At 38.0% G+C, this 14,492-nt stretch overlaps 1 protein-coding gene across 2 annotated transcripts in view; it reads left to right on the top strand.

Moving 5' to 3' along the window:
* SOAT1 (sterol O-acyltransferase 1) overlaps positions 1 to 13,961 on the top strand; it is a 69,409-nt gene extending 55,448 nt beyond the window's left edge. For both annotated transcript variants that reach the window (XM_044915932.1, XM_021682797.1), the window contains exons 6-16: positions 1,052 to 1,159; positions 2,693 to 2,975; positions 3,694 to 3,772; positions 4,283 to 4,364; positions 4,899 to 4,944; positions 5,622 to 5,751; positions 7,912 to 8,009; positions 9,111 to 9,209; positions 10,540 to 10,675; positions 11,271 to 11,416; positions 12,924 to 13,961. In XM_044915932.1, the coding sequence (XP_044771867.1) occupies positions 1,052 to 1,159; positions 2,693 to 2,975; positions 3,694 to 3,772; positions 4,283 to 4,364; positions 4,899 to 4,944; positions 5,622 to 5,751; positions 7,912 to 8,009; positions 9,111 to 9,209; positions 10,540 to 10,675; positions 11,271 to 11,416; positions 12,924 to 12,980 (1,264 nt within the window). In that variant the 3' untranslated portion in view covers positions 12,981 to 13,961. The remainder of the gene's footprint in view (positions 1 to 1,051; positions 1,160 to 2,692; positions 2,976 to 3,693; positions 3,773 to 4,282; positions 4,365 to 4,898; positions 4,945 to 5,621; positions 5,752 to 7,911; positions 8,010 to 9,110; positions 9,210 to 10,539; positions 10,676 to 11,270; positions 11,417 to 12,923) is intronic.
* The last annotated feature ends 531 nt before the right edge of the window (positions 13,962 to 14,492 follow it).

Raw genomic sequence — 14,492 nt, 5'->3', positions numbered from 1 at the left:
AGAGTTGGATGGATGCTTAACCAACTGAACCATCTGGGCATCCCACAAAACATTTTTTTTAACCAAGGAAATAAAACACATATTTTATGGCTCAGGTTGGTTTTTATTAGAATTTGAAGATCGTTGATCCAGGGCAATCTAAGATATCCTTGAAAAGGTATGTAGAAGATGTAAGCATACATCTTTGCAAAAGCAAAGCTAAAAAAACTTGTTTTAGTTAAATAAAAAAAAATACCTCTTTAAGAAAACATCATCTGGAAAGTTGTTGCTGTATTTTGGAAGTAGCCCTGTTTTTGTTTTTGTTTTTTTTAAATGTTTTATTTATTTATTCATTAGAATCAGAGAGAGAGGCAGAGGGAGAAGCAGGCTCCCCGCCTAGCAGGGAGCCCGATGCGGGACTCGATCCCAGGACCCTGGGATCATGACCTGAGCCGAAGGCAGACGCTTAACCATCTGAGCCACCCAGGTGCCCCGGAAGTATCCCTGTTTTAATCAAATATAAAGATCAGTGAGGATAGAAAGTAAAAACATTTGTAAATGGTTAAGTGTATAGACATGTAGGGTGGTAGTTGCATTATAGAAAAGCATACATGTGAATCTTAACATCTTGGAAATAGCACTTAATAGTAGTTAAGTATAGGGAGTAGAATGTAATAGGATTGAAGACAAAACCTTGTTAACATTTGGGATAGCTTTTGTGTTTCCTGTTTTCAGTGCCTTTTGCCTAACTAAGAAGCAATCACTTTTGGCAGGTTTTCAAGAATGCTCCCCATTTATTTTAAGTGTTTGATATCCATGCTGTTTTCTAGGGGACAGTATCATTTTATTGGAAAGAGCCTTATCCTAAGCTTTTACACTAAGTTTTTACCTTGGTCATGTCATTTACTGTCTGTGCTTCAGGTTTAATATTCTGGGATTCCTGTTGGAGATGTTTGTTCATGATTACTATTTGAGGGTGGGTCTGCATCTGCTGACCTGCCTTACAGACTTTAATGTATGGTGTTTTATAATGAAATATAATTAATTGTATTTGTTTGAACTGTATTTACAGTGAGCTGTTTGAGGTGGACCACATCAGAACAATATATCACATGTTTATTGCCCTCCTCATTCTCTTTATCCTCAGCACACTTGTTGTAGATTACATTGATGAAGGAAGGTAAGACAAGAGAAAGGACGTTTGGCTAGTTGATGAATAGGGTGTTGGGAGTTTTCATGGTATTTAAATTTTGGTAAATTTTGGTGATTTGGGTAAATTTGCTTCAGAAGATCCCAAAGCAGCTGATTGGAGGGTGATATTCTCCTCTCCCTAAAAGCACAACTAAAAGGAATATTAGAAGTTTCATTTTATTTTTATTTTATTTATTTATTTTTAAAATTTTATTTATTTGACAGAGAGAGACACAGCGAGAGAGGGAACACAAGCAGGGGGAGTGGGAGAGGGAGAAGCTGGCTTCCCACTGAGCAGTGAGCCCAACGCAGGGCTCAATCCCAGGACCCCGGGATCATGACCTGAGCTGAAGGCAGACGCTTAACGACTGAGCCACCCAGGCGCCCCCATCTTATTTTGAAAATGGTCTATTTTAGTAGTCCATAATTGGTAGTTTCTAGGTAATTTTCCTAAATGGGAGAATTTTGTATATACAATTTACCAATTTTCCCACTATGGTGTGTATTTCAGGTTGTTAGTGAAAATAAGTAGCTTATTAGAATTTAATGCTTGAAAAACTTTTTTTAAAAGGATTTATTTTTTAGGGGGAGAGAGAGCACGAGCATGTGTGCATGAGTGGGGGGTGGGGCAGAGGGAGAGGAAGAGAGAGAGAGTCTCAAGCAGACTCCCCGCTGACCGTGGAGCCTGACTCAGGGCTTGATCCCAGGACCCTGAGATCATGACCTGAGCGGAAACAGTTGGACACCCAACCAACTGAGCCACCCAGGCGCCCTGGAAAACTTTTCTTTTTAATATAAAAATGAAATTTAACTTTAAAAATGACAGTGTGGTGAGGTGCCTCGGTGGCTCAGTCATTAAGCATCTGCCTTCGGCTCAGATCATGATCCCAGGGTCCTGGATTGAGCCCTACATCGGGCTACCTGCTCAGTGGGAAGCCTGCTCCTCCCTCTCCCACTCCCTCCTGCTTGTGTTCCCTCTTTTGTGCTCTGTCAAATAAATAAATAAAATCTTAAAAATAAAATAAAATAAAATAAATGACAGTGTGGTAATCATACACCAACTTATGTGCATTATTAGCAAATTACATTTTGAGATAATGGTATAATGTATTAATAGATTTTTGAATTATTCTTCTGAAAAATCATCTTTTGGACATAACAGTGATTGCTATTTGAATACTTTATGTATTAGTGTATCTTAGAGTTTAAAATTTATTAATGTTAGAATCTAATCACTGCGAAGTTTAAAGTTTTATTATTTTAGGTTATCTTGGGTATCTTATGTTCAAATACTATATTATCTTAGGGCTTTTAGAAGATTTATTGTTGGGATATATTGTGACGCAGAGGCTTAGAAGCATCTCTCCCTCTTGCACAACTATTACCCTCATGACCACAATGGATTAATGTTGCTGTGTTTTCTAAGGTTGAGAGTTTTAGGTGTGAAAAGTTTTCAGTTCTATGAGTCTGTGCATATTAAAAATTCACTTCTGTGCTCTTTCTCTGTGCTTTTTCTCCCTAGGCTGGTGCTTGAGTTCAATCTCTTGTCTTACGCTTTTGGCAAACTTCCCATTGTTATGTGGACATGGTGGACTATGTTCTTGAGTACACTTTTAGTTCCCTATTTCCTCTTCCAACGTTGGGCCAGCGGCTACAGCAAGAGTTCTCATCCAGTGGTCTATTCTCTCTTCCATTGCTTCCTTTTCACGGTCTTCCAGATTGGAGTTCTAGGTTTGGGACCAACATACGTTGTATTAGCATATACCCTACCACCAGCTTCCCGCTGCATTGTTATACTTGAACAGGTAAGGTTTTGAGGGTTGCCCGATGCAGTGCTATGTTTTGTTAAAATAATAATACTGACATTCTGTTATTTTTAGTTGTATTAATTGGGTCACTTTTTCTATCTGGTTCTTTGTGCTATTATTTATAAAATTGAAGTTTTAAGATAGATCATCTCATGTCTTAAACTTCATACTAGCTTCAGTGTTCTCTGATTCTTGGCAATGAAATTATATTGAGCTGTTCAGGATGAATTCAGATTTTATTCTTGAACACTTTGTAGAAGTCATTGAAATGATAAAATATTTTTGTAATTAAAAACTCTACCCTTGAGGTTATCAGATTCATTGTTTTGTCATATAAACTGGTCCCATCTGAATAAAGGATTTATTTTGTTCGTACAGCCTTCAGAATTTTCTGACTTACGTTGGCTGTCTGTTAATTTACACTGTGTGACTAATGGGAAGGACTGTTTCAGGAGACTCTCTTTGAACAGGCTTTTAATTTCTTACTGTAATATACTTGCAATAGATAATACTGTTAGATACAAAATAATTTGAGTAATAACATGTCCTTCTTTACAGTTTGTTTTTCATTTGTTTTATTCCATAAATGTGAACTTGAGTTGGTATATGCAAAATTAGGAAATTCTTTATATGATCCAGTGCTGTTCTGGGGTTGCTTATAGGATATAAGACAATGGTAGAACATTCATCTTTTTTTCCCTCCCTCCTTTTGTAGATTCGTTTCATAATGAAGTCCTATTCATTTGTCAGAGAGAATGTGCCTCGGGTAATAAATTCAGCTAAGGAGAAATCAAGTATGTAAATTCGTTAGGTCAAGGATTATTCAATAGCGTATTTTAACCTTTGGTATTTAGTGGGATGGCGTTTTACATTCTATAGACATTATATTTGATTTTAAATATGGAGGGTCCATATTGATTTGGAAGACTATCTCACTGTTTCCTGATTGTTCCTGTTTTGCCTTTGTACCTACAATTTAAAAACATTGATCGCCAGAGTCTTAAAACTTTGCCTTATTTTTATAATGTTAATAGACTCATTACCCCATGTGTGCTTATTCTTTGAATTGCTGCTTCAAACTCCAGAAGGTATTTCTAAGTCACAGAAATAGCTTAGTTTAGAGGGATTGGTAATACTGAATCAATATAAGGATAAGAAGTCACTCTGGGAGATCAGGAAGAAATGATATGGGCTAAGTGAAGTCCTTTCACTCTTCCCTGTTGTGTGCTTTCTTATTTCTCCCTTTTAGTTTTGCCAGGAGAAATTGAAGAGTGCCTGATCTAACCAGAGTTTTCCTTTTCCAGAGACGATTCCAGTACCCACAGTCAACCAGTACTTGTACTTTTTGTTTGCACCTACCCTCATCTACCGTGACAACTATCCCAGGTAATTGTTCTGTGAAGCAGAAATGTGTTGAGCACCGGAAGTGTAGCATGAGTGTGGTGGGGTAGGTAGGCAGGGGCCAGTTCATCTAGGGTTACAAAGAAGATAAAATGAGTTATAACTTTCTTGCTGGCACGGGAAAGTCCCAAGTGGTGATTCTAGCAATCCAATTTGATTACAGTAATTCTTTTTTTTTTTTTTAAAGATTTTATTTATTTATTTGAGACAGAGAGAATGAGAGAGAGAGAGCACATGAGAGTGGGGAGGGTCAGAGGCAGAAGCAGGCTCCCTGCCGAGCAGGGAGCCCGATGCGGGACTCGATCCAGGGACTCCAGGATCATGACCTGAGCCGAAGGCAGTCGCTTAACCGACTGAGCCACCCAGGCGCCCTGATTACAGTAATTCTTGACAGAATTATACAGGCATTCCATATGCCAAAAATGATATGTTCTGTGTGGGGGGAATATTTTGAGGGTCTTTATTAAAGTTCAATTACTTACTTTATTTAGAAAACTTACTTTGTTTCTTCCTTTTTAGGACTCCCACTGTAAGGTGGGGTTATGTTGCTGTGCAGTTTTTACAGGTGAATTTTTTCTTTACCTAAGGTTTGTTGATTAGTGGGACATGGGGATTCAAATTTATAATAATAATTTAATCTGTTTAAAGTGTTGGTAAATTCATGTCTACTGGGAACTCTAGACCTCTTTCTGAAGTCTTTTAAACTCTTTACCAGTACAGTAGATGGTATTTGTTTTGCCAACATCAAAAGTAATTTCCTTCAGTAAAAGAATTTAATTAAAGTCATTCCATTTGGTTACTTTAGTAAGCATCTATGTTAATTTCCCCCTCTCCTTATGGTTTTTTGTTTTGGGATACATATGTGTGGGTATGGTCTGATGTCTTCCCCATCGCCACCCACTGCCTCGCTCCATCAGAATCATAAATCCCAGAAGATCTCATTTTAAACTCTTGTCTCAATCAAATACCCCTTTATGAAATAAGTTCTTTTGTGCTGGGTTTCACGTAGCAGGAAAAGCAGGTTCCAAGAGTCTCATCTTTTGGTATGCCATTTGATAAAGGGTTGGGAGAGAAGAAGGTATGAGAGAAACTAGCTTGTGTAATATCTCTGAAGGATTGCAGTTTGGCAATCTTATATACTAGCATTAATGGAATATATATGTGAACATTAGTCTAAGGGTCACATATCTATCTTCTTTATCAAGCCATCAGTATTATAATTACATCTCTGTTATATTCCAGGTTTTTGGTTGCTTTTTTTATGTGTACTACATCTTTGAAAGGCTCTGTGCCCCCTTGTTTCGGAATATCAAACAGGAGCCCTTCAGCGCTCGTGTTCTGGTCCTGTGTGTATTTAACTCCATCTTGCCAGGTAACATGGGTACTGGTTAATTTGGCCATTCACGAAGTTATAAGGAAAAAGAGCTGTTGCACATGCACACCTTTGATTTTCCTGCTTTTTGCTCTGAAGTCATCTCTACATCTATACTCATCTCGACTTCTTTCCATCTATTTCATAAGTGCGTATACTTCCAGTTTCAGCCCAGACAAACTTTCTGTTTGTCTTCTGACTTTCACCCAAGTTTTGCTCTCTGTGACTGTGGGTAGTCCATATTCATGACTAATCTTCCTGTTCACTATTCAGTTCATTGTAATCTTGCTTCTAATCCGACCAGGCCACTGATGTGGCCTTTATTGAAATCACTGGTAACCTCCTGATTCTAAATCCAGTAGATGGTTTAGCCCTTATTCTATTTCATCTCCACGAAGCATTGTTTGGATGCTGTTTGACCGCATTTTGAAATCTCTCTCTTGCTACTCATTCTTACTCTCCTGTCTTTCTGGCCATACCTCAGTCTCCTAACTTCATTCATTCCACTTACTTTTTTCTAGAGATACATGAGTACCTATTATGTGCCAGGTGCTGAGGACCTAGCAGTGAAGAGGACATAAATGCTCTCTACTCTCTGGAGGCTTTCAGTTTAGTTTACAGTTTTCTTTACTTATTCTTTTCTTTTTTCTCTACCTGTCAAATGTTGGCCGTGTTTTCTGTTACCTTCTTTCTTCCTTAACCTCTCTCCTAGACTCCTGGGTAACCTTCCCTGATTGCCCCCCCCAAGATTCACTCCAATAAATTATTATTATTTTTATTTATTTATTTTTAAAAGATTTTATTTATTTATTTGAGAGAGAATGAGAGAGAGCACATGAGAGGGGTTAGGGTCAGAGGGAGAAGCAGACTCCCTGCCAAGCAGGGAGCCCGATGCGGGACTCGATCCAGGGACTCCAGGATCATGACCTGAGCCGAAGGCAGTCGCTTAACCAACTGAGCCACCCAGGCGCCCTCCAATAAATTATTTTATCTGTCCCTTTAATAGAATATATATTAAATGCATGTCTTCCTCACTAGGCTGCAAATTCCTTGAGATCAAGGATTGTGTCTTACAGCCAGTCAGCCAACCACAGTCTTTCCCATATTGTCTAATACATAGTAGATGCTCCCCATATTCTTTGATATTTTTTTAATAAACAGGTGAATGAAAGGGATAGGCATATAAATGGATATTTACAATATAGTATAGTATATACTACTTAAGTAGGATAAACAAAGTGCTGATGAACTTTGTATCATATTGGACATGACATGTAATATTGGGTATTGAAAAATAGGTGTTTGGCAGAGAAGTAGTGGAAACGTGCTTCTAGGTAGTGGGATGGAAGCAGAGGCATAGAGTATTTTCGAATGGCAGAAGTCCAGTTATGGATGATGTTTACAACACTGGGAATAGAGTCAGAGATAAGTTAACTTTGTCACTGGACATTTTGGGCTGGATAACTCTGTGTTTTGGGGGGCTGTCTTGTGCATTATAGGATATTTACCGATCTCCTTGCCTCTAAAAACTAGATACTAGTAGTACAGCCCTTACCCCTTGAGTTGTGACAACGAAAAATGTCTCCAGAATTGTCAGATGTTCTCTAGGGGGCAAAATCTCCCACAGTTTTAAGCAACTGGTTTAGGGGAATGCATGAGGACCAGATTTTAAAGGGCCTTGGGTACCAAGTTAAACCATATAGCTAGGCATTTCTATTAAAAACAGGCTGGGTCATTTGTTATCTATAAAACCCACTAGGGGGCGCCTGGGTGGCTCAGTCTGTTAAGCGTCTGCCTTCGGCTAGGGTCACCATCCCAGGGTCCTGGGATCGAGCCCCACAACGGGCTCCCTGCTCAGCGGGAAGCCTGCTTCTCCCTCTCCCACTCCCCCTGCTTGTGTTCCCTCTCTTACTATGTCATTCTCTGTCAAATAAATAAATAAAATCTTAAAAAAAAAAAAACCCCACTTGGAAGGAATTTAGTGCTTTCTAAAATTAAAATAACTTTCAAAAGAACATGGTGTCATCTCTTGAATGGGTAAGCTGGAACAGTAACTTTTATTTTACAGAATAATTCCAGCTAAGCATATGATGACATAAAATTAACTGCTTTGCATGAGCTATTTGGAAAGGCCTTTAATATTGTTAATCTTATTTTTAGGTGTGCTGATTCTGTTTCTCATGTTTTTTGCCTTTTTGCACTGCTGGCTCAATGCCTTTGCTGAGATGTTACGCTTTGGTGACAGGATGTTTTATAAGGTGATGTATACTTGGCCTTCTCTTTCTTTTCACATTTTATTTATGCACTTATGTCCTCATTGTTAAGTATTTGAGCATTGTTGAGCATGTTTAACATAAACATTGCAAAGTTCTTTTTCCATGAGTTTTATCAATATTAAGTCTGAGGTTCTGATGTTGATATACTTAGCACAGCCTCATAGCCTTATCTTCTACCTCTAATATCTGCTCCCTTAATAAAGCATATGGTTTCTACTGGATCCTGTATTGGTGGGAAAGCATGTGTCCAGAGGGTATCATGAGACTCTGCTGATCATTCATTTGAAATTGGCTGTCTGGTGCTATAGGAGTGATCTTAGCAAATTATTTAAGACTGTTGAATAGTTCATACAGGAAATAACTTTTCCCTCCTTTATTTTGAAAGGCATTAATTATACTTAAAATAGTTGGAATTAAGTTCTAGACAAGAGCCAGGGTGTTCATAGTGTTCTGTAATCCTGCCTAAAGCCCTCTAGGGTTTTGTTTGTTTGTGGTGGTCTGGCAACACCCAAAGCCTTCCACTCCTTTCTCAGAGAAACAGGGGGTGTGGGTTGCAAACTTTAGCTGTCTGATTCCACGGGTCTGATCCTAAAGTAGGGAGGGATTTATTGCAGGTAACCATTGTCTCACTCATTGTACAGTGTAAATTTTGTCGTTTATGGTACCAGCGGGACAGCTCTTTAGGCTTAGCACGTTAAGCCTATAGGACCTTAGATTTCTCTCCCTGTGTTTTAGCAAGGTGAGGGGATTTACTGATTGCTATTTAGATGAACCTTAGATTTAATGATTATGTTCTGTATCTTCCATCGTAACTTTTTTGATAATGAGACAGAATGAAGTTACAGACTTCATCATCTGTAGATCTAAAATTCGTGTCATATATTGAGCATTAATAACCAAAATGCCATTTAAGATTTTTCTGACTTCAGTGTATGGACTAACAAATTATCATGACACACTCTGGGTATTATGTTGTGTGTGTATGTTCTTTAGGAATACTCAGGGGGTTTTGCATTGGTTCTGTGTGTATATGTGTATGTATGTGTATATGTGTAGTTCTAAATCTTTGCTTTTTTTCCTCAGGATTGGTGGAACTCTACATCATACTCTAACTATTACAGGACCTGGAATGTGGTGGTTCATGACTGGTTGTATTACTATGCTTACAAGGACTTTCTCTGGGTAAGCGGCAAGATAAAGTTGATGTTCAAGAAATGGAGATCCTTTTCCAGAAAGTATTATTATTGTGCAGCTGGAAGTGGTCTTCAGTTCTCTGTGGGCCATTTCTGCCTAAGAAAGCTTATGCTTTGAACAGTATGTACGGTGACGAGATCTAATACCACAGTTGTGTTCCGGGCTGTATTTTACATGATTACGAAGTAAGAACGCATGGAGGCATCCAGAGAAGGTGAAATGATCCACCAGTAATGGATCATTTCTTATGAATCTCAATGCCAGTAAATAATCTCCCTCTAGCTTTTTTGTTTTTTTTGGTTTCTTTGCTGAAGTAGGAAACACTTAAGTTTGGATTTATATCTTTCCAACTGGTGATACGTGTCTTTGAGACATTCTTTAGAACAGAATGTATGTTGACTGGTGACTGTCATGAATGATTATCCCTCTGGATTGCAGGTTTTAGTTATTAAGTAAGTCACTATTTGGCTAAGTGATAGCAAGACATGGTGCAAATGGTGCTGTAGTCGAGTGTTCTTTCATTCGTAAGTGTAGTGTCACTTACGGACAAGGCCTGTTGCTTCTTTCTAAATCATAGTGAAAATGGAGAGAATGCCTGCCTTATCCACCATACGGTGTTACTCTAAAGGTTGAGGTTCGATTGTCCATTTATATGTGAAAACTGTTTTGTCTACTGTAGTGACTTACAGACATAGGTTACAAATAGGTTTTTGAAAATATGCCCAGTTCTTTCAACATTCATGGTTTTGACAATGCCTCATTTTAGTAAAATAAGGATTTGAAAGCATAGATGTTTTTTGTAATTATTTTCTACATTTGGGTTAATCCAAGGAGTAGATTGGAAAAATCACATATAAACATAATTAAATAGGTGCCTTTAGCATGTGATAATTATAAGTCTTATATACAGTTGACTCTTGAACAAGGCGGGAAGGGGTGCTGACCCTCCCACGCAGTAAAAAAATCTACATATAATTTTTTGGCTTCCCCAAGACTTAACTACTAATCACCTACAATTGACTGGAAACCTTACTGATAAGGTAAATAGTTGGTTAACACGCATTTTATGTGATCTATGCATTATATACTGCATTATATAATGCATTATATACTGCATTCTTACAATAAAGTAAGCTAGAGAAAAGAAAATGTTGATAAGAATATCATAAGGAGAAATACATTTACTGTACTGTGCTGTATTAATTGAATAAGTGGACCCATGCAGTTCAAACCCCTTTTGTTCAAGGGTCAGCTGTATCTAGTTTGGGCTTAATTACTTTTTAAAAAATTACTTTTTCATATTCTCCTTTTACCCTAGTTTTTCACTAAGAGATTCAAGTGGGCTGCCATGTTAGCGGTCTTTGCTGTTTCTGCCATAGTGCATGAATATGCCCTGGCTGTTTGCTTGAGCTTTTTCTATCCAGTGCTTTTCGTGCTCTTCATGTTCTTTGGAAGTAAGTATCTTGGCGTGCTGTGAGTACCGAGCATCAAGCTAAAAGAGAAATTTATAGAAAATGAAGTCTAAGGCAGGGTGGACAGCTAGATTGTAGCAATACCATTTCAAGGCAGTGTTTATCAGATGGTCACAGCATTGACTTTGAGTAATTAAACCACGCTCTGTCGCAGGATGCTCATCCTTTGAAGTAGAGAAATGAACTTAAATAGCCTCTTGAAGACTAATGATAACACCGATTTGGGAGGTCATGAAGACTATAAACAACTTCTGCACTCTGTCAGTGTTCACCCCTGAAAAACGTGGACCCTTGTTTGGGTGGGTGGAGGGAGGGACAAGTTCAAATATGAATGATTCCATGACATATTTTCACCTGCTCTGGATATTCTCTGATTTCCAGTTAATCACCGATTGATAAATTTCAACACTTGAAGCTTCATTTTTACTTACAGAACCAGTGGCCAGAATAAAACCTGTATACCCACAGTTGATGCTCATTGTGATAATTACATAGCACATATCTAAGGCCCCTTGTTTCCTGATAGATGATGTTTTGATAACTATATATATATATATTTTTATCATTCTAACTTTAGTGGCTTTCAACTTCATTGTCAATGACAGTCGGAAAAGGCCAATTTGGAACGTTATGATGTGGACTTCCCTTTTCGCGGGCCATGGAGTCATCCTGTGCTTTTATTCCCAAGAGTGGTATGCACGTCAGCATTGTCCTCTCAAAAATGTGAGTCCTTGGTTAGGCTGGAGTGGAAAAGTAATGTTTTTGTTCCCTGATTATGAGGCTTGGTAGGCAATATTAAGGAGAAGAAAAGTAATAGAGATGATGCTGAATTAATGTTAAGGGGAGGAAAATAAGGAGTAAAAGGATTAGCTTATTACCTGATCTTACTGCACTGGCTTTGAAAGTTTTCTTTGGTTTTCTTTACACTGAGTGCTCCTAGTTCTTGTTTTTTTTTTCTCTCTCTCTCTTTTTTTTTTTTGAAGTGTCTTCTAATTTCCTTCCTGTGTCCTGAAAATGTACATGTTCTGCAGGGTCTTCTCAGTGGCATGTGTATCCTCCCTGCCACCACCTACACAGATATATATTTCTTACCTCTTCCTTCCCAAAGTAATAAGCTCTTCGTAAAAATGTCCAGCTACACTCATATGCCTAAGATCCCATTTCCCTTGATCTTTGTTGTTGTGGTATGTAAGAGTCTCATTTTTAAAACTTTTAGTTGCATACGGATAACTCCCAAATATTTAGGGGGTGCCTTCTTGGTATATCTGACTATTTCTCACAGGTACCACAGGTATCTGAAGACACCTATAGGCAAATTAATGTTTCTCTCCCAAATCTTCTTCTACTGTCTATCCTGTTTTTCTTATGTTGCCCTAATGCCCCCTCCTTATTTCCTCTATGTGCATCTGAGCTAGCTGCTTTGGTCTGCCTCTGGTTATGGTGCTCTCTGCACTCGGATTCCACCTGTCAGATTTTACTTTCTCAAAATCCACTTTCGATGCAACATCTTCCAGCTTTTTCAGATTCTTTTTTTTTTTTTTTTTTTAAAGATTTTATTTATTTATTTGACAGAGAGAGACACAGCGAGAGAGGGAACACAAGCAGGGGGAGTAGGAGAGGGAGAAGCAGGCTCCCCGTGGAGCAGGGAGCCTGATGCAGGGCTCGATCCTAGGACCCTGGGATCATGACCTGAGCCAAAGGCAGACACTTAACGACTGAGCCACCCAGGCGCCCCACCTTTTTCAGATTCTTGCTCCAGTTTTTTCCTATTGCTGAACTTTCATAGTGCTTCATCTGTTCTCATTTAGGTAATTTAGTGATTCTAAACCTTGTATTATAGTTTGTATATATATTTTATCATCCTTTTACCCTACTACAATTTAGATGTTAGGCTACTAACAGTAGGTCTGTGCTAAAATAAAATGCAAGATCCAAAAGAGAAGTAGTGCCTGTTTGGAATTTGGTCAGAAGTCCGTGTAATTGTATAGAGTTTACTGGACTTTGAAAGCTTTGTGTAAAACTTCTAAATCACTATAATCTGTGTTGTAGATAAAAATAATGAACATCTTTTGAATTAGCAAGCTGCTTATAGCTTAAAGGTTACCGACATGCTGGGAGGCATTGTAGAGGTGTGCAGTTTATAAAATTAACACCCCCTATCTACCCTGACGACCTTGTGCACACGTGCGTGCAAATAAACTACTCTTCCATTCTTCTTTCCCCATTGAAGCCCACATTTCTGGATTATATCCGGCCACGTTCCTGGACTTGTCGTTACGTGTTTTAGAAGCTTGAACTTTGTTTCATTCCTTGACACTGAAGATGGGTATTCTGCCTGATCTGGGGCCAGCATCTGTTTCCAGCTGTTACTGAAGTTATCTGTGGTATTTGGATCACTCTGCACTTGACAGATGGCTTGCTCCATTCCTCCGTTAGCTGAGATGTTGCAAGTTTACTGGAATCTTGTGCACTTAAAGTAGTACTTTTTTTTTTTTTTTTTACCTTTTTGGGAGAAGGGAGACTTATATAGCTGACATAATGACAGATTTTTGCTGGGTTTTTGTTTTTTGACTCCCATCTAAACATTGTGACTAAACAGCATGTTTCCTTGGCCACTGACTTAGCCAAAACACTTATGAAGAAATCATTTAAATATTTCAGGCTTAGAAATTTTTTTCAGGCACACTGTTGGAATGTATGCTAATTAACTATGTACTTAGGAAAGAAAAGAAAATAATGTGGAACATTTTGTTATCTCTAGTAGAGCGAAAATCTCTCATTTCCAGAGATAATCTCGTTATACATCCTAATGGTATTTTTTTTTGGAAAGAAGTTCAGTTCTACTCAATTTTTACCTTGTTTTCTCTATAAAGTGTAGGTCATGATTTTTGTGAAGCAAGATTATACCTTTCACCTTGAATTCTTGAGTTTATATCCGAAATCTTACATAGTGAGGGAACAGAAAGAAGTGGCACAGGACAAAGAAAAGACATTTCCTTTTACAACTTCCAAAGTAATTTTTAAAAAAGACTTGCTGAGCCAATCGTATGTTTAAATTATTTTATCGTGGAACTTATGTGGAGGATAACTTTTTTTTGCTGTTTAAACTTTAATAACTTTTGGGAAGTTATTTAGAAGTACCCTTTGGTAAACTTATTGTTTAATAAATACTGACTTGAAATAGTTGGCAGGCTAGTAAGTCTGTAACATATAAGTATTAATCACCTCCAGTAATATTAAAGTGATTTTTAAAGATCCAGAAGCTGGCTTCTGCACTGCTCAATTATTATACTTTTAATGGTATTATACGTTAGGTGAAACAAATTAATATGTGATCATTTTCAAGAAAATGTACTCTATATGTGATGTTTCCATGTTATAAGATGCCCATTGCTAATACAGTGTGGTGTGCAGGAATTATTTTGTTTGTGTGTGTGAGGTGTGATTATGTTTGTAAAGATGGAGCATTGAATGGCCTATCAGAGACCGTGGAGTTGAATTTTCCACCCAGAGAAGTGAGACTTAAGAATTACCCAAAAGGTGATTTTCATTTGGAGTAGCCAACTTGAGAAGCTTTGTTGGTATTCTAATAGCCCTACTTCCATCCAAAAAGTTTTGGGACATCTTTTTAGAATTGTTTTAAAGTCAGTTTGAGTGTCACAAGGAGGAGAATCGAGTTTCTTAGTAGTCACAACTTAATTTGTACCACAAGTACCCATTTTCTTTCATCAGTACCTTTGATCCAGATGAGTTTAGGCAATTTTCAAATATAAAATCCAACTTTGACAGACAGAAGTGC

The sequence above is a fragment of the Neomonachus schauinslandi genome, chromosome 6, assembly GCF_002201575.2.
Source record: "Neomonachus schauinslandi chromosome 6, ASM220157v2, whole genome shotgun sequence".
Taxonomy (NCBI): domain Eukaryota; kingdom Metazoa; phylum Chordata; class Mammalia; order Carnivora; family Phocidae; genus Neomonachus; species Neomonachus schauinslandi.
This window is presented reverse-complemented; position numbering and strand designations above follow the sequence as displayed.